At 40.3% G+C, this 21,340-nt stretch overlaps 1 protein-coding gene across 1 annotated transcript; it reads left to right on the top strand.

Annotated features, from left to right (window-relative positions):
* Nucleotides 1–762: 762 nt before the first annotated feature.
* On the top strand, nucleotides 763–19,109 carry LOC122935124 (hairy/enhancer-of-split related with YRPW motif protein 2-like). The gene is made up of 4 exons (XM_044290887.1): nucleotides 763–836; nucleotides 4,595–4,678; nucleotides 12,824–12,899; nucleotides 18,246–19,109. Exons 1-4 carry the CDS (start codon nucleotides 813–815, stop codon nucleotides 18,908–18,910), a joined length of 849 nt encoding a protein of 282 aa, XP_044146822.1. The 5' UTR covers nucleotides 763–812; the 3' UTR covers nucleotides 18,911–19,109.
* Nucleotides 19,110–21,340: the final 2,231 nt, after the last annotated feature.

Consider the following 21,340-nt stretch of genomic DNA (forward strand, 5'->3'; position numbering starts at 1 on the left):
AGGTCCTACGTCTGGGACCCACTTCTATCTCCAGAATGTGCCACACAAAGTGAAGGAGAGCACACAAAGCAAATGCTGCCATCCTCCATTCACCACTATGGGAGTTCCGAAAATTGCTTTTTCCAGCAAGTAGTGAATGGAGGGATGACCATGCATGTTTTATGCGCTCTCTATTCACTTCTATGGGGCAAGCAAACTCCCTTAGAAGTGAATGGAGAACACGCATGCATGTGTGGTGCGTTCTCCTTCATTTTGTTGGCCCCGTTCTGGAGATAGTAGTGGGTCCCAGGGGTGGGACTTGCACCTGTGTAACTTTGATGGCATATCCTAGTGATATGTCTCCAATTTATGAGATGGGTATAATCCTTTAAAGATGCCCCAGATGTATGCATCTCTGTGCAACATTTGATAAAGTTGGCGCAAATTACAGCCAAACACTCCTGCAAAATTGACTTTAAATGTCATATAGATGTAGTACAGCCACACTTGTCATTTAACTACATGCCTTCATAATGTGTGTAATATGTGTAATGATCAATCATTTGAGATGAGTTAAAGCAGTAGGCTCACCTTCAGCCCTGTGTAGAACCTCAGGAAACATATGTCCACCAGAAGCTGTTCAAACTCAGTTCTACTACACATTCGGTGTCTGACCTGCTCAGCTCAGAAGTTGTATTGTTTGTACTAGTGAAATACTGGTAGCATGACTGGAGTCTGACTGACAGCTCAACCTGTTTTTTTTGTATTTTTTTCACAGACATAGTAGTGGATCACTAATCCGATCAAATTCTCCTACAACAACATCACAGATCATGGCCCGGAAGAAGCGGAGAGGGGTAAGATTTCATTTACTAACCACTAATTCCTATTCCAATGATGAAAAAGTACAAAAGAATGTACTTTATTTTCCTGACATGGCTGGAGAATATGGTGCAGGTTACTGCAATATAGCCACTTAAAGGGTACAGCCATATGGTCAGGTTTCCTAATGCAGTTTTGAAAGCCAAAATCAGGGGTACTTTCACACCTCCGATTTGAATCCCTGCAGGCTGTTACAGCAGAGAACAGCTTGTCGGAATTCCCTGGAGCTGCTAGATGTGGATGCATTAGGTATAATGGGGTCTGGCGGAGATTTGTACGCTTTCTGGCAGACAAGCGGAGACCCGGCAGGACACAAACCACTGCATGCTGCGCTTTGTGTTCGACTGATTCTCCACTAGTCTGCCAGAACAGCCAAGCCTGAGTTTTATACCAGAGGTGTGAAAGTAGCCTCAAAGGGGTTCTGCACTTTGTTTAAACTGATGATCTATCCTCTGGATAGATCATCAGCATCTGATCGGCGGGGATCCGACACCAGGGACCCCCGCCAATCAGTTGTTTGAGAAGGCAGTGGCGCTCCAGCAGCGCTGCGGCCTTCTCACTGTTTAGCGCTGGCCGAGTGACGTCACAACTAGTATAACTGGCCTGGGTGTGGCTAAGCTCCGCTCCCTTGAATGGAGCTTAGCCCCGCCCAGGCCAGTTGATACAAGTAGTGATGTCACTGGGCCAGTGGTAAACAGTGAGAAGGCTGTGGCGCTGCTGGAGCGCCGCTGCCTTCTCAAACAGCTGATCGGTGAGGGTCCTGGGTGTCGGATTTCAGCCGATCAGATGCTGATTGTCTATCCAGAGGATAGATCATCAGTTTAAACAAAGTGCAGAACCCCTTTAAGAATGATACAACTTCACCTCTTTTCTTGAATCCATTTCCGGTTTTGGTTTCCAAAACTGCATCAGGAAAACCAAAAGGGTTGACCAAGTTTTTACAACAGATGGCTGGATATTGCTACTCTGCGCCCAATTATTTCAGTGGGACCAACTTTGCAGTAACCAGCTCTGTCCACTGCACAATAGATGAGCTGTGTTATGACTGCTGATTGGTGGGGATGCGGGGTGCCGGACCCCCCAAAGATCAGATAGTCCTGAGGATAGGTCATCACTAATAAAAGAGTGGACAACCCCTATAAGGCTTGGTTGGCAAGTAAAAAATTGTGCTCAATCCACATCCCATCTAATGCAAGCAAAAGTAGTCATGCGTTAGGTGGTTCTGCTGTGATTTAAGTAAGAAATTACAAAAAAAAAATTGCCTATTTGGACTGATAGTTCTCTCTTATATAGTATATGTATATATTGTATATGGCAGGATCAGTAAAGCTCTTTTCACACTGCATTTTGCAGTGTCCATGGGAGGTGAATATAACATATACCAGCATTTACACCAGTGGTCTGATGGGCACTATTAGACTGCGTCAGGAGCATGTGGATTTATGGATAAAAAAAATCTGCATATTTCCGTGCAAAGCAGAATAGCGTTTTATAGAAATATGTACCATGTAAGCATGTGATAATGTAGAATATCTATTATGGAACCAATGCCCAGTGTGACTGCTCAATATTCCGGCAAGTCTACGTCTAAGTTTTCATTGCTCTCCTGCTTAGTGCAAGGCCTGCACAGCTCCTTAGAATAGGTTTTAGATGTAGAATTTTTAACTGATCCGATGAAAGATTACTGATTATAGTAATCAATGGTATTATAATGGTATTATTATAGTAATCAATTTTTAACTGATCCGATGAAAGATTACTGATTACAGTAATCAATGGTATGTATAAGGGAAAAATCTTGAAATGATTCGACCTAATAAAAAGTTTTAGAATGATCATTATTGCAGCAATGAGCGTACTGCGTAATATGTGATTGGATCACAAAAGTCCATTACAGGCGGGAGTACAATGCAACCATCTAGACAATTGTCCTGATTAGGTGTCTGGAAGTGTCTGCCATGTTGCTTCATAAAGCCTTACAGAAGACTTTGAAGAAATTCTTCACAACTTAGATGGAAACAATAACTGAAGGTGAACCACCACAGGAGTAGATTATTCCGGAGCTTAAATGACATCACAAATTGTCACTGCCACTTGGGCCCATCTGACGGCTTAAACCGTACAGATTTAGTAGTTTATGACACAACCTGCTCAAGTGTTTATGTGTCATTTGTGTTGATGTCTAGAGTTCATTTTGCAGTCTCTTGTCTGGAGGACATCATATACTTTTCCACAAGTTGCCTAAATGCATCTTTGTTGGTCCCAAGTTTTAATATATGCAAATGAGTCTCTAGGAGCAACAGGGGCGTTGCCGTTACACCTAGAGTTCTGCTCTCTGCAACTGACACTTCCTCTGCACTCTGATTCACAAGGCTAGGCGTGATGACGTTTTCACTGCCTGGTCCTGTCAAAGTGGAGAGGGCATAGCAGTTGCAGAAAGAGCAGAACCTCTACGAGCAACGAAAATGCATATATGAAAACGTCATTTTCTCAGCAATGCGGGCACATATGAACATGGAACCAACACAGATGCCTTCAGCTGCCAAGAGCACATACAACAGGTCATCCAGTTTCAAAGGTACAAATCTGCTGACTGATGCTCTTTATGGCCACTTATATACTTTAAGTAGGTTCCATTTTAACCTTGGCACTCATACCAGGAGTACAATCAAAATGAATTTGTAGTATTTGCTGATTACTAATGACATAACTATAAGGGCAATCGGGGAAGCAGAGCGGCTCAGTGGTTTGCACTACAGTCCTTGATCTTTATATTCAACCAAGGACAACATCTGCATGAAGTTTGTAAGTTCTTCCTGTGCTTGTGTGGATTTCCTCCAGTGGAGATATATATATATATATATATATATATATATATATATATATTTATATATATATATATATATCTGAGAATTTAGATTGTGAGTCTCTACGGCAACAGAGACTAATGGTATCAGTCTCCATATAGCACTGTGGAAAAATAGCTTTATGTAAGCAGAGGGATGTAAATAAAGAGGGCTCACGCACATAACTGTATTATGGTTTTGCATAAGATACAAGTTGTTGGGAGCTGTAATGTGGCACCAGTAAACTTCTATGACATCATAGTATACCGCTGTATGACTCAGATTTCATACTGAAGCTTTCTGTTAGATTTTTCTGCCTGTTTATCTGTTATATTTTCTGTCCATATGAACCTGAGAATTAAAAAAAATTAAATAAAAAAAACTCTTCTTCCTTTAGACGCTTTTCATATTTTTTATTTTTTTATGCACTTATATAGCGCTGCTATATTCCACAGCGCTTTACAGACATTAGCCTTCAACTGCCCCAAATGGGGCTCACAATCTAAGGTCCCTACCAGTATGTCTTTGGAGTGTCGGAAATCCACACAAACACGGGGGGAACATCCAGACTCCATGCAGATGTTGTCCTTGGTCATATTCGAACCCAGGGCCCCAGTGCTGCAAGGCACCAGTGCTAACCACTTTTTAGAGGAGAATAACACTGTAATACATATACTTATAAATGTATATATGTGCTCTTGCTTGTGTGTATGTAGGCCAGTATTACATGAGTTAAATAGAAATAAAGAACACATTTACATTTTAGACTGATTTGAAGTTTCCGAGAAAAATTGGTTCTTCTGTCGAGATTTGCATGAAAGATCAGTCCCGCTATAATATAATGAGCTAACACGTGTTCATCCACACATATTGTTTTCTTGTTCCAGATTATAGAAAAGCGCAGACGAGATCGTATCAATAACAGCCTGTCTGAATTAAGGAGACTTGTGCCAACCGCTTTTGAAAAGCAAGTGAGTAGTTTTTCCTACAATTCCTTTTTACTACACTTCTGATCTGGAATTGCTGGTTCTTTTCTATGCTCATTAAAATAATATTGCATGTGGCCTTATCTGGCTCGGAGCATGCTTCGCAATTAAATGCTTTGTTGTGGCGAAACTGTTAAAACGTAATCCGATCATGAAAGTCGGGAAGAATTGTTTCCAATCCGGTTCTTGTTTTCCCTCAGGGATTGCATCGTTCATGTTCCCTCAGTTCCTCTCAAGAGGTTATTGTGGTTATTTTATGACATAAAAGAACTTATTATGTTTCATAAGTGAGCATCCTATACCAGAATATATGTTTTTTTTAGAATTTTGAATTAGTTTCTTGCAAATCTAGCGCCTGATGACCCAGATCTATCTTTCTTCTGTTATCCATGAAGTTCCTGAATGTTGATACATATGAGGAAAACTTCAGTCATTACTTATTATATTGTCAAATTTCCCCAAAATAATAGTATAAATGTAAAAAAATAAATGATACATTATTATTCCTACCGTGGACAGAACATGGCTGTGTGTCTGACACCTGAAATTTACAGCTGAGACATAGGTGTCATGTAGACATCAGCCAGTCCCTGCTATATGCTATGGAATTGTGAATATAGGGGGTACAAAGCTTTGACGCAGAAGTTACAGTGCACAAAACTGTGTCACAGCATCAGATCTGATCTTTATTCCCCTTTACATACAGTAATAATTGCTGCATTTAGCATTATTTTTAGTCAGATCGGAAAAAAAAAGTCCAAGGGTTACAAATAAGGGACCCGATCTTCCATGTGTTCAGCTGAATCATTCAGTTTTGTAGTACTCAAGACTTGATGGGAAACAACTATCTTGATGGGAAAAAACTTTGGCTATGTCCACGCAGGGTGTAATTTGTGGCGGGGAAATCTTTTTACATTGCAGTAAATCACATCTGCAATGCTGTGTGGAATTAACGGTGCCTTCACACGTGGCAGATTCTGTGCCGAAAAATTCTACGACTAGAAATCATTTCCATTCATTTGAAAGGGGCAGCAAGGACATGGATTTCTGCAAGCTCCATCAAGGTGAATGAAACAGATTTTCAGCCGCAGAATTTTCTGCCACAAAATCTGCCGCAGTGCGTGATTACACAACATGATCTGCTGCTGGCAAACGATTTAGGTGTCTACACAAACAATCGAATTAGGGTACTTTCACACTTGCGGCAGAGGATTCCGGCAGGCAGTTCCATCGCCGAAACTGCCTGCTGGTATCCGTCAAAACGTATGCAAACTGATGGTATTTGTCAGATCCATCTGACAAATGCATTGAAATGCCAGATCCGTCTCTCCGGTTCCAGCATTTATTTTTTTCACATTTTTTGCGGTGTCAGCATGCGCAGACAGCAAAAACGGATTCGGAATTCCGGCAAGTGTTCCGGAATTTTGATCAGAGATAAAACCGCAGCATTCTGCGGTATTATCTCCGTCCGGAAAAGGCAAATAGACTGAACTGAAGACATCCTGATGCATACTGAACGGATTGCTCTCCATTCAGAATGAATTACGATAAAACTGATCAGTTCTTTTCCGGTATTCAGCCCCTAGGATGGAACTCAATGCCGGAAAAGAATAACGCTAGTGTGAAAGTGCCCTTACCAAGCGCGTGGCTCATTCATCAGGTAATTGGCGGCACCTTTACACAGCCAGATAATCGCAAGCGAGCATTCCTAAGAACTCGCGTTAGGGATTATCTAGTGGATTTTTAGCCTGTTTAAGGAGCCCTTTATGCTACATTCACATCTGCATTGTGAAATCTGGCAGTCTATTCCGGCTGTGATGCTGTGAACTGCCAGATCTACAATGATACAGTGGTATCCGAACACGATCCGGACACTTTCCGGCATAATTCTGGCTTGCATCCGGATAAAGAAATGGTAAATGTATCTGAAGACTCTCCTATCATTGTAGCCAATGGGGATCCAGCGGTTCACACCATTATCTGGCTATGCAGGATACGGTTAACAGCCTGCTGGATATCAGAACGCAGATGTGAATCTAAAGACCAGCGTTGGCCTTTCTTCTGTGTGGTTTATGGGAGTCTAGTTAGGGCATACTTTTCATAAATTACTTCAGGAAGAACATGAGCTTTCAGGAAAATGTAGTTACCGGCCAGGATGCCCATAACAACAACCACAATGCCCCAGGTTCCAAAACAGTCCCAGTCATATAGCTACACCTATAAATGGACTTTATAACTTGTCATTGCTGAATAATACATTCAGCCAAACACAGTGCCCTCATAAGATACTGTAGTAGATTCTATTCACTGAAATGTCCATAATCAATAAAAAGTAACTTTTATTCTAAAGTTTAGTTTCAAGTTTGCGTTTTTATTCACCACAGACTTTTCTGTGAAAATAATCTACAATTTAATATTTGGTGAAGTGCTGTTTTCTGCATTTTCTAGATCATCAAATTACCCCATATACTGTAAGCCAAATTGATAATGAAGCCAGCCACAATGCTCCCATAATGTCACCACAGTGTCCGCATAACGGCAGTGTTTTACCCTCGCTACTATCGGATCATTTTACCTTATCAGAAAAGATACCTGAAATTAAATGGGATTTCCAGGACTCAGGTACTGATGATCAATCCTTAGGATAGGTTATCAATATCAGATCGGCAGGGGTCTGATTCCCAGCACTTCCGCCAATAGCTGCTTTCACTTGAATGGGAGCAGCATTGCAGTAACTAGGCACCGCCACTACACAGTCAACAGAGCTGATCGCAGGGATGCCACCCATCTGTGGTAGGGGTTCTCCGGGTCCAACGATGACATTGAGGACCTCTCCATAGGGGCATCAGCTGTAGAACCTTAGAATGATCACTACACGCTGCCGTGGTGTTCCAGAACCTGCCGCTGCCACTCACACAGTTTCAGTTGGGGTCCTGGGTATCAGATCTGCACCAATCTCCTATTGATGACCTATCCTATGTTAGTCCCGGAAAAACCTTTAATTGCAAATCAATATGAAATCCTGCAACCTTTTCTGCCCTTATTCTTAAAGAGCAAAATGCTTCAGCTATTGCTGATGTCTGTATTGCATCACTGAAAAAGATTATATGTAGCTAGCCAGAGACTTAAAGGAGCTATCCCAGGAAAAGACATTTACCAGCTGTAAAGCTGTTTCTGTCCATCCCATAGACTTTGAATAGCATAGCAGCGCATATCCTTGACCTCCTCTCCATTCATACATTGGTCATGTTCTAGCAACGGCGAAAGGTGATACATTTTTTTTGGTGGGATAACCAGTTGAAATCTTTGTCATCAGGGCTGTCCATTTGTCTGATGTCCACCTGAGATAAGTAGCATGAAGGCCTTATTAGACCGAATGATTTTGGTGCCAGTTATCGAGAAGAAGTGTTCATAGGAATGCTTGCTCCCAATTCAGCAAAACTTGCAATTTATAAATTTCAGTCTCTGAACTTTCTTAGCTAAGTTGTACATGGGGCCATCCCATCAGTGACTGACAGCTATCTCTGTATACACACTTAGGGTCCATTCAGACAGTCCATTCTTTTGCAGCCCCATTGAAATGAATGGGTCCGCGGACCCAGAACTACAGACATCTGAATGCACCCTAAAACAAAGAATGCCATCAATGAGTGCTAATAGATGAACAGCCTAATGAGCACAGAAAGAGAAGAGATTTATTTGTGTCAAATTACAAGTTTTACTCAATCTTTTCCCATAAAACTGTGGGGGAGATTTATCAAAACTGATGTAAAGGAAAACTGGCATAGTTGCTTCAAGCAGTAATGCCGGTCACGGACTTTCAACTCTTCAGATGCCTTGGCATCCGCGTGTGCACTGGCGGGGATGCAGCAGCCCCTGTCCTCCTGTGTGATGGTACCAGAGATGGTACACAGCACTGAGACGGAAAAACCTTCCTCAAAGCAATAAAATTGAGTGATCCACAACAGGGATGGCCATAATCCCATGAGAATGAGGCTTTTATAGGGCCGTGACACCACAGGGGATGGCTACCTGCTGATTGGTTGGCAGCATTGCATTATGGGTGATCTCGCTTTCCCGGGCTTCTTATATTCCCTTTTTAACATGTGCAGCCGCCATTTTAGAAAAACCTGACTTGTTACCACGAAGCACAAGCAAATTCGGCTGCATAGTTACATAGTTGATACATTGAAAAAAGACATGTCTATCAAGTTCAACCAAGGGATAGGTGGGGATGTGAATCCCAGAAGGAAGTGAGACTGAGATTCGTTGCAAATCAAGGTTTTCCTAAAATTCGGACCGAATTCCGCTTTGAATGCTTCACTTCGCTCAACACTACAGTAGTTCTAGTGTAACACAGGTATAGTGTATGGTGGTTGTAGTGTAGCGCTTTTTAAGTGTATGAAGGTTGCAGTGTATCAGAGGTGTAGTGTATCATGATTTTAGTGTATGATGGTTGTGTACCATGAGTGTATTGTATCATATGTAGTAGTGCAGGGATCGGCAACCTTCGGCTCTCCAGCTGCTGTAAAACTATAACTCCCAGCTTGCACACGTACTTGGCTGTACTTCTAACTCCCATAGAAGTGAAAGGAGGATTGTGGGAGTTGTAGTTTCAGAATAACTGGAGTGCCGGAGGTTGCTGGTCCCTGTTCTAATGTATCACGGTTTTAATAAATGATAGTTGTGGTATATCATGGTTGTAGTAAATAATGGTTTTCGAGTATCACGTTTTTAGTGTACAGTGGTTGTAATATATCACAAGTATAGTATATCATGGTTGTAGTGCATCAGTTTTTAGTGTATCATAGTTGTAGTGTATCACAGGTGTACTGCATCACAGTTGCAGTGTATCATAGTTGTAGTGAATCACAGGTGTAGTGTATCATGGTTGTAGTGAATCACAGGTGTAGTGTATCATGGTGTAGTGAATCACAGGTGTAGTGTATCATGGTTGTAGTGAATTACAGGTGTAGTGTATCATGGTTGTAGTGAATCACAGGTGTAGTGTATCATGGTTGTAGTGAATCACAGGTGTAGTGTATCGTGGTTGTAGTGAATCACAGGTGTAGTGTATCGTGGTTGTAGTGAATCACAGGTGTAGTGTATCATGGTTGTAGTGAATCACAGTTGCAGTGTATCATGGTTGTAGTGAATCACAGGAGTAGTGTATCATGGTTGTAGTAAATCACAGGTGTAGTGTATTATGGTTGTAGTGAATCACAGTTGCAGTGTATCATGGTGTAATAAATCACAGGTGTAGTGTATCGTGGTTGTAGTGAATCACAGGTGTAGTGTATCATGGTTGTAGTGAATCACAGTTGCAGTGTATCATGGTTGTAGTGAATCACAGGAGTAGTGTATCATGGTTGTAGTAAATCACAGGTGTAGTGTATTATGGTTGTAGTGAATCACAGTTGCAGTGTATCATGGTGTAATAAATCACAGGTGTAGTGTATCATGGTTGTAATGAATCACAGGTGTAGTGTATCATGGTTGTAGTGAATCACAGGTGTAGTATATCATGGTTGTAGTGAATCACAGGTGTAGTATATCATGGTTGTAGTGAATCACAGGTGTAGTGTATCATGGTTGTAATGAATCACAGGTGTAGTGTATTGTGGTTGTAGTGAATCACAGTTTTAGTGTATCTTGGTTTTAGTGTATCATGGGTGTAGTATATAATGGTTGTAGTGAATCACAGGTGTAGTATATCATGGTTGTAGTGAATCACAGGTGTAGTGTATCATGGTTGTAATGAATCACAGGTGTAGTGTATTGTGGTTGTAGTGAATCACAGTTTTAGTGTATCTTGGTTTTAGTGTATCATGGGTGTAGTATATAATGGTTGTAGTGAATCACAGGTGTAGTATATCATGGTTGTAGTGACTCACAGGAGTAGTGTATCATGGTTGTAGTAAATTACAGGTGTAGTGTATCATGGTTGTAATGAATCACAGGTGTAGTGTATTTTGGTTGTAGTGAATCACAGTTTTAGTGTATCTTGGTTTTAGTGTATCATGGGTGTAGTATATAATGGTTGTAGCACATAATGTTTTTTGTGTATCATCAATTTAGTGCATGACAGTTTTAGTGTATCGCTGCTGTAGTGTATCAGAGTTCCTTTTACAATAACCAGGAACATTTTCTGAAAATGTGATACTTTAAAATATAATATATGATCCTATGTAATGCACAGTTGAAAGGATCTTTGTTGAACCTCGGCAGGCTGTTTTATAGAACGATCCCTTGATGTGGTTAGTCCTGGTTACATAGCACTGGCTTCACTGGTAGAACAGATTCATGGCTTGCTCCTGATACTGCCATCCTTGTCCTTTTTTTCAAATACCCCTCACATGCCCCGCTGTGCCCCCCTGCAGTTGTCGCACCCAGTATGTTAATACCGAGCATCAGTACAGGGCGGAGGAGACGCCAGGGTTTCTCAGTGGGCGTCTCCTTCTCCCTGGCTGTGACGCTCTCCACTGCAGATTTGTGCCTATGAAAGTGGCTGATCTGTTCCACATGCGCTTGCCAGCTGAAGGCATCTGTGTTGGTCCCATGTTCATATGTGCCACATTGCTAAGAAAAATGAAGTTTTAATGTATGCAAAAGAGCCTCCAGGAGCAAAGCGGGCGTTGCCATTACACCTAGAGGCCCTGCACTTTGATTGACTTTAGGAGAATTCAGGGCCAGGTATAATCATGCAGAGGACGCAGCAGTTGCAGAGAGAGCCGAGCCTCTAGGTTATTTTCCATATATTAAAAAATTATTTTTCTCAACAATGCGGGCACATATGAACATGGGATTAACTGACAAGCGCACATGTAACAGGTCAGACAGTTTCATAGGTGCAAATCTGCTGACGGATGACCTTTAATGTTTAAGGCTACATTCACACGACCATAAGGGCTCCATGCACGTATTGGGCCCGCGATTCGCAAGATACGTCCAAAGATAGGACATGTCCTATCTTTTACGGAACAGTGACATGGATCGGAAGCACTAAGAAGCGCTTCCATGGGCTTTCGGGTCCATGCCTCTGCACCTCAAAAGATAGGACATGTCCTATCTTTGTCCGTATCTTTCAGATTGCGGACCGCAATTTGCACGGACGCCTTCTGGCTTTCTATTGGTTCCAGTAAATAGTTAATGGATTTGGCGGTTTTATTTCCGTGTTTTACATGGGAATCTTACTGTGGATTATATGGCACATAGAGGGAAGGATGGATTAAAAAGATAAAATAAGCATTACGCGCTTCACCAATCCCTTCCCGCTGCCATTCAGATGCTTACTTCTTGTCCAGGCTCTACATACAGGAAATGGCAGGAGATGCTGCTCAGTGTGTCAATGCCACAATGGTGACCCTCCTCAAGCAGTGGTTGGGTGTGCGGACATCTTGTGCTATTTCCTAGGTGTTAAGCCAGAACAAGAAGTGGAAACCAGTGGGGACCTGGTAAGCATGTGAGGTGAGTAATGGGTCATTTACTTTTTAACTCTTTCTGCCCCTTATTTAACAAAAAACGTATGTCATTGGATAACCCATTTAATCACTAGAAGAGTGTGACAGATCTGCTGGTTCTTAATAGACCCACCATAGTTTTTATTGCTGTGTTCCTCTGAATTGGAATGGTAAAAAAAAAAAATTTCCCCAAATGTCTTTTTGATCTTATGGAGAAAGTAAAAAAAAAAAATATATATATATATATATATATATATATATATATAAATATACGGTTAAAGCAAGCAATTGAATTCAACAGCTTGAATATGTAGGAGATACCTTGCATATGTGTCTGTATGTGTTTATGGCAACATTAGGTCATGCAATATATGACAAGCAGCATATGTAGCAGTCATGTAGCAAATTTTGAAAATATTTGTGAGACTGGTTAAATAGCAGCTTCTCTCTCAAAATTTACAACGGCGCCACCGCTGAAAATTAGGGACAGTTGAGAAGAAAGCATTTATTATTGGCTGGCTTCTTCTGCCTGTACTGGAAAAAAGATCTAGAAGACGGTTATTATTTGTATGCAGGATATTGAAACCAGAACAGTCAAGTGTCTCATCATCGCAAATGACTGGCTGCAGTCTTAGAAGTAGGCTCCATTAATGGAAATGTGCCTTTTCAGGGATCTGCAAAGTTGGAAAAAGCTGAAATTCTCCAGATGACAGTAGACCACTTGAAGATGCTACAAGCTACTGGAGGTAAAGGTAAGGCGTTTACTGTCTGTACTTTACACCGTAAATGAGCATAGCAGTCTATGCAAACATCCCTTTGACAAATGCTGGTAGGTGGATCCAGATGAAAGGAGTAGAAATCACTGCTAATGGTAGGATTGAACTCGTGGGAAAGAACGACAGGCACAAAAGAAGCACTTGACCCTGGGCTTGTGTTTGCTTTCATAACACTGTGGGAGTAAAAGCTTCATTCACAGACAGTCCAGCCACAGATTTGTTTGGGGTTTTGCAAAGACGGCGAAAATCTGTGCACAGAGACAAAACAAACACACAAACATTGGAAAAAATAAACAGCAATCCCGGAGGCCTACAATGGTACGACGTGGTGTCTGCCTGGACAGGAGGAAGTGCAGGAGGGGAGCTCCATTTATTGCCCACACAGTTCTGTGGGGCACAAAAGAGAACAGGGTGATGTATGTACAGATGCACAATGGCCAAAAAGGAAATGGAGAGAATAATTGTTCCTGTGATTATCGCAGCATAGAAATTCACTTCCTGATGCCATTCCATGTGCAAAGTCTCTTGCTCATTCAGACATTTACTTTCTACAGGGAGGTTGTACAGTTTTTGTTTCTTTTTAACGCTTGCGCTACCACTGTAGTTAACAAAGTGGTTCCTTTTGCCACAATTCCTAATACTGAGAAGATAACTAATCCCTATTGCTGGTGGTACATCACTGTTCTTGTAAGCATGAATAGGTGTTTGCTGTTGACAGTCAAGGAGGTCTGAAGATTCCATAATTGGGACATTAACCCAAAGGCCAGGCCTTCTGCAAAAATAACGTTTTGCATGTTCCATAAATGTTTGTCTCCCCTAAAATGTACTCATTATCACTATCATATAATATATTTCACAGAATTACCATTAATTCTAAAACTTCACTTTTAATAATCATAATTAAAATATTGGACCCTTTTGATACGGAAATAAACAATAAACACAAATTAAATTAAAAAAAAGACTGTATGTCACTTGTCTCCTTAGTTCACTATCATATAATATATTATCCAGTAAAGGTGAAATAAAGGGGTATTGGACATGGCATGGCTGTCTACGCAACTGGTCAGATTGCAACCAGGCCTTTACACTTAAAGGGAATGTATCAGTTCATTTTTTTACTAAGGCTAGTTTCATACTAGCGGCAAGGAACTCAAGCAGGCTGTTCTGGTGGGTGAAAAGCCTGTCGGATCCATGCTGCCGCTAGTGCACACATGCCCCAAGGCTATCGCTCCGGCCCTCGTGACTATAATGGGGGCGGGACGGAGTTCCAGCGGCAGCACGGTAAACATGCCGAGAGGCGGCTGGAATTAAACTACAGCATGTTTGCCATGCTGCCGCCGGAACTCCGGCCTGCCCCCATTATAGTCAGTGGGGCCGGAGCGGTAGTCCCGGGGCACGTGTGCACTAGCGGCAGCACGGATCCCACAGGCTGTTCACCCGCCGGAACAGCCTGCCGGAGTTCCTTGCCGCTAGTATGAAAGTAGCCTAATTGAAACCAGATCGTGATATGTGTTGCTTTTTTTTCCTAATCTGATTCCTTACTTTATTTACTGTACATGATTATGGGGGCAGCCATCTCTTCTGAGCTGCTGCATTTAGAGACATGCTTCACAGCACCGACATGGTCCATATACACAATAGTCTGGAGGGGACTCATTGACTTTTTTGGGAGAGTTTTTTTTTTATGTATTTTTTTTTTTAGACATATCGCCTATACAGAGGTTATTGCATAGGGAGGGGGGTGGATAGGAGGTGGATCCTGTGTGATCTATCCTAGGTGTTATCTGTCATTGTAATCCTGCCTATAAAGAAAATGAGATGGCTGCCGAGAAGTGATCTGGACATAATAGTTAGTATCATCATATTATTAGGTGCAGTGTGAAAACTGCATGATTTTAGTATATATATTTTTTAAAATATAGACAGTGACTTGTTTTTTGTTTTTTTTATCACAAAAAAATTATAAAAAATGTGTTTAACTTAAAAAAAACTTGATTTAAATAATAATATATAATTTTCTAATGCCGCACAACAAATTATAAAAAATATGTTTAACATAAAAAAGGAGTCCAGATCACTACCCTGTTACCTCGCTGTCAGGGTTTAAAGCTGCACTGAAATACATTACCAGAACCGCACAACAAATTATTAAAAATATGTTTAACATAAAAAAAACTTGATTTAAACAATATATAATTTTCTAATTACACATACCCTTTCATTTCAAATAATGAGGATACAAATTGGGCAAGCTACCTTAGCTATCAGGAAGAAGATAGAAGCTGAAACCAAGCACTGGATTGCATACTATGGACTACCTTTCTGGTGGGGGTTAGGGGAAGAACTGGATTGTTTTTCTTTATGGTGCAAACCCAGTGCTTTGCAAAAAAGTATTCTTTCCTTATACGGAATAGAATACAATATACAATTGACTCATTCCTTACAGTCATATTTAAGCAGTGACTAGTACTTATACAGAATAACGTCATCATATGCTTAAAGGGAATCTGTCTCCATGACCTAGGACTATTATCTGCAGTAACATATGCATAGTATTGTCGATAAGGAGTCTGGATCACTACTCTGTTACCTCGCTGTCAGGGTTTAAAGCTGCACTGAAATACATTGCCAGAGCTACAGTGTGTGTGCACAGGAGTCCTCTCCATTATGTTAACAGGGCACAGCAGTCTAGACTGTGTTTTTCGGTGCAGCTTTGAGTGCTGATAATGGGGGAATGCAGTAGGAATATAAAAAATAATTATCTGGACTCCTTATGTGTAGTACTGCTCTTATATTACTGCAGATAATAGTATGGAATCGTGGGGACAGTTTCTCTTTTAACATTCACTAATTTAGTGACATTTTTGACATATTGGTGCTAATTAATAATACAGTTGATTTTTTTTTATATAGTGCCAGCATATTCTATAGCTCTGTGCACAGATTTACTCATGCACTAAGGATATTTTGATATGAGACCATATGACTATATGACTTATCACTGCATTGTTTTAACTTTTTTGGGTTCACAAGGATATAAGTGTTGGATTTCTAAAACACTGTATATTTTATATATTATACATACTGTGTATTATTATATTATTATACACTAAGGTCCTGACTCCTTGTACACATTGTCAGCTGCAAATTTGTAAGTACAGCTCGGGAAAAGCATCAGTTGAGACTGAGTGCATGTGTTTATCGTGTATATTGCTTCCATTAGAATTTTTTAGAGGAAGGAATGCAACAGAAAGATGTTCTTAGTTTGCAGTTAAGTGACAAAACATGTCATAGAATACAGCAGTATAGCACTAAGCAGATCATATATTCAAGTCCCCCGACTGTCCAAAAATCAAGTAAATATCAGCCTGGTAGAGACAGAGGAGAGGGAGCTCCCTTCATTTGAAGCCTTTCATCTTTGTGTGCGCGTGGGTTAGTGAGCAAGCCAGGGAGGGACACTGTGGATCAGAATTACCATGGGAAAGCTTCTCTGGAATGTCCCTACCCCACAAAACAAGACGAGAGGCACCACCATACATTTCTAGGAGTTTTGGGAACTGCTGTTCTCAATTTTTTTCTGTGCTGTATTATTTAATTTCAGGCACAGTAGTGTATTATGTTACCAGACGCTATGATACATTATATTAGCACAGCGCTGTTCCATAACACAATAGTCTACTCTCATCCCCACATCATGTTAATTGACCTGACTTGCAGTTGGACAAGACGGTTATTTTTTTTCCCATTTTTCCATGCTTGTGATTTTGTTATAACCAATGTAGATGCCTTAATTACTATGCCAAGTCAGTGTAACATAGTACATATGGCTGTGCAGCTTGTAAGGGTCATTTAGTAACAGGACTTGTAGAAATATACCTTTTTGCCCTTGCCTGAGAGCTGTATACTTACAAAGTAGGACCATCAGACTGATAACTACAGCTGATTTTACCAATCCGACTCAATATTTTACATTTATATCCTGGAAATGCACAGTACATTTCATATAGATTACAGATGAGTGAACTTCTTGAAATTTGTTTTGTGTCCAGTTTGTCAAATCTTTCCAAAAACTTATTTGTCTCCAAATTGATTCTACAAAGATTAAATATGCTCCAGTTGGCCTGCAAATTGGTATATGACACTCTAAGGTCTACTAGGGTAGATTTGTATATATCTTTTCATTATCTATTTTTATTTTGCTTCCCCCTCTTTAACACAGCTCTTTAATATCAGAGTGACTTTTACACATATAGCCTTGTGTAAACACATGGTTGATGGTGTTAACAAACAGCATGTTTAAAAACAAACTGCCCAGTTGCATGTGTTATGCATTTTCATATTATAAACCTTCCAAAAATAGTGATGTTGCAGATGGTGTTTAAACACACAGTGTTACGGGGAAAAACTATGGCTTGTTGGGACAAAGCATCCAAAAATGATGCCTTAATGGGGGTAAATACCTGTCCCTGTTAATACACACACACACATAATGTCATAAGTAACAGTGGCTTGTTCTTCACAAGCAGCCCAAAATGTCAATGTTCCAATGTCATGTGATCCTTCATCTTCTTCCATCCTGTCCTTTCACCTGCCAATTTTCACATTGACATAGACGTGATTCGTCTAATTGCCAAAACTTCAGATTAGTTTGGCGGACACATTTTTATATAAATCATAACAAATCCTATTAGTTTAAAATTTATTTACTCGTCGCTATTACAGATCTCACATTTCTGCAACCTGACTAGCCATGGCATACAGGAGTGTGAACCTGTGACAAGGAACGTTTGCTATGTATTAAACAGGTTTATACAAGTAGGGGAGAAGTCATTCTGGGCAATCAGTGGCTCCACAAAGCAACAAAGGTCAAGAATCAGACTCATAAAGGGGATAGATATAAAAGGGGTTGTCCTCTTTGAACAACCTCTTTTTAGTAAAAAAATAAAAGCTGAACACAGACTATCCAACCTCTGGAACCTGTCAGCAAGTGCTCAAATACCCTGTACTGCCACTACAAGGGACATGCGGCATTACATATTGCCATAGAAACCAATGGGCTTATATGTTTAATCAGAATTAATTCATAGAAATTTGGGAATAGTTCTTTTAAATCAGACAATTCCGATATTTGGCCATTGCTTAGGAGTTGCCCATTGCAGCCAAAGGTCTTATTCTCTTTGTGCAAGTTATGACCTCTCCCTGTGTCCAGTATCTACATTATATTGATTGACAATGTACAGTTTTTAAGGTAAGGTTATGTAATGTTTATGAAGGTCTACATAAATAATCATAATTTCTGTTCTTTTTCCGAAGGTTATTTTGATGCCCATGCCTTGGCTATGGATTTTATGAGCATTGGTTTCCGAGAGTGTTTAACGGAAGTAGCAAGGTATCTTAGTTCTTTTGAAGGCCTGGACACATCAGATCCTCTCCGAGTTCGACTAGTCTCTCATCTTAGCACATGTGCCTCACAGAGGGAAGCAGTAGCCATGACGTCAATGACCCAGCCCCAGCATTCCCTGCATCCACACCACTGGGCGGCAACTTTCCATCAACTTCCTGCTTCTTTGCTACAACAAAATGGACTCCATTCCTCTGAGAACATGCCTTGCAGACTTTCCACAAATACAGAGTTACCACCCCAACATGGTTCTGCCCTTCTCACGGCTACATTTGCTCATGCAGATGCTGCTCTAAGAGTGCCTTCTGTGGGCAGTGTAGCTTCAGGTGCCCCTCCTCTCTCTACCTCTTTGCTCTCGCTTTCAGCTACAGTACATGCCGCCGCAGCTGCTGCTGCACACAGCTTTCCACTGTCATTTGCTGGAACATTCCCTTTACTTCCACCAATGGCAGCAGCAGCAATGGCAGCTTCTGCAACAGCCGTAACATCTCCCTTGTCAGCAACTTCTAGTCCTCGGCAAGCAAGTGGAAATAGCAAGCCATATCGGCCCTGGGGGACTGAAGTAGGGGCCTTTTAACTTGCTGCTATTCAAGTGGACTTATGTAAAAAAACAGTCATGTGCAGGAACAGTGTCCTTAGTAAAATTAAAATATAATGTCTGATATATGCAGATGACCTGTGGATTTAGATAATACGTAACAATCTAACACTATGGGCTCTTTCACACGAGCGGATGCCGTGCGGGTAATCTGCTGCGTGAAAGAGAGCCAAGCCCTGCTCCGAACAGCAGAGACACAGAGCATTAACATGACTGATAATGCTCCATGCCTCTCTGTGATCTTTTTACTACAAAATCACAGTGACAACTTTATCTCACTGTAATTTTGTAGTAAAAAGATCTCAGAGAGGCACGGAGCATTATCAATCATGTTAATGCTCTGTGTCTCTGCTGTCCGGAACGGGGCTTGGCTCTCTTTTACGCAGCAGATTACCCGCACCGCATCCGCTCGTGTGAAAGAACCCTATATGTTGTTTCTAGAATTTGGATCTCACTTACATTGTAACACCTTGGTTTTATTGAAACATTGAATTGAACCTGTGATAGGCCTCACTTTTTCATATATACAAGGTAAGACAACCTCATGTGCCCCTACCTTTTCACCATCATTTTAAGCCGTAAGTTCTTTGAATGATTTCATCCAAATGGAAAGTCGGGGTTGTCCTGCTGTTCATGAGTTTAGACACGATTTATATAATATAATTCTTCACCATGTTCATTAAAGAAAATATGCCTAACTGACGGGTCTGTTAGGCTGACGTGTAAAAACAAGAAAAAAAACGGCTTGCTGACAAAAAAGTATTCTATAGTCTGGACCCTAAGTGTTTCCAAATTTCTGTGATCACTATTTATCCACCATGCTGTTATCTGTTTGCACTGAATTTGATGAAATTACAGTAACAAAACTTGGGATTTATATAGAAATATATTTTAGTTTTACCTTGTATGATATTTTAAGGGCTGGACCCATTTAAAAGTCAATGTTATTGCACAGGGGCCAAATTTGACACAGCATAATGTATTAAAGCTTATATGATGCCTTGGGAGTAAATAGCAATCACTGTTAGCCATGAATTTAAACTGTTTAAAGTGAATGTTTTTTATATATTTTTTTCTTGTTTATTAGATAAAATTTTCATAATATATCAGATTTGTGGAACTGACCATGCTGATTATGTCAGTATGAATTTATAATTGAATACAGGATAAGTACATAGGACATCTAGGACCCCACTAGTGTATACATGTAAACATCCTTATTATTAAATGGGATTTCACTATTATAATTTTCCTGGTTTTATTCAGGGGAACTGAAGAGTGACCTTATCACCAATCTAATGATTTCCACTTTGAACATTTTAAAGGCTTTTGGACGTCTTTGGGGCCATTTTGTTTATTATTGCATTGTACTCATTTTAGTTAAAAATCTTTTTTTCAGTTGGTCTTTATTAAAAAACTTTCAACAGTTTTTCCTTTACAGCTTTCACTTGAAATGTATTTGAAGACTAGCAGGCTGTCTGCTACACATTGAGTCTGCCAGCTCGGTCTGTAGCCCTCATCTCTGAACTCCTGATAACTACCGTAATAAACAATCTTATTAATTTCTTAAACTGATAAGAGTGTAGCTATAATGAGGGTTAATGAGCTCTCAAGAGTTCAGAGATAAGGGCTACAGATAGAGCCAACAGAGCCTCCTGGTCAGCAAATGCACATCAAGTGAAAAATGTAGAGGAAAAACTGTTGACAATTTTTAAGAGATACTAACTGAAAAAAAAAAAAAAGATTTTTAACCCAAAATCGGTTGAATGCAATAACAAAAAAAACTGCTTCCAAAGGCTTTAAGTCATTTTGAACAGTTTACACAAACCCTGCCACATCGCCCTATGCATGGGTTACATAGTGCTCAGTAAAAGAAATCACTGCAGTCAATCTACTGTCACCAAAACAGATTTCGAGAAAGGTGTTTAAAGTTACATAAATTATACATTTCAAGAAGGAAGAGCAAATTATCTATAAAAGTCATTCATCATTGTATGGTATGTCAAATAAGGTGAGCCTGTTGTAATAAGTCAATGACTAAAGCAGTATTAAATTCATATTAGCAGTAGTGTATTAATGTGAGATTCACATGTGTAGGGGTAAAGTCATATTAGCGGCTATGACATTTGGGACAATGTTATTAAAATTTTCATTTCTGCTGAAAAAGACATACTGGGGTCTAATGTTTCACAGATGTAAAGCTTGAGAAGAGGTCTCAGAGACGTATTCTGTATTTTTATTGACGCTCCTAAGGCACCTTGGCGTGCATGCATAAAAACTAAATTGTCAGTGGTTTTCATAGCAACCAATCAGATCACTTCTATCATATTAAGCATCTGAAAAAGAGAAAGATAATTTAATTGGTTCTTGTGGGCAACTCTGGAACTCTTTTGGTAAAAAACAAAAGAA

This window comes from Bufo gargarizans, chromosome 4 (genome assembly GCF_014858855.1).
Source record: "Bufo gargarizans isolate SCDJY-AF-19 chromosome 4, ASM1485885v1, whole genome shotgun sequence".
Classification (NCBI taxonomy): domain Eukaryota; kingdom Metazoa; phylum Chordata; class Amphibia; order Anura; family Bufonidae; genus Bufo; species Bufo gargarizans.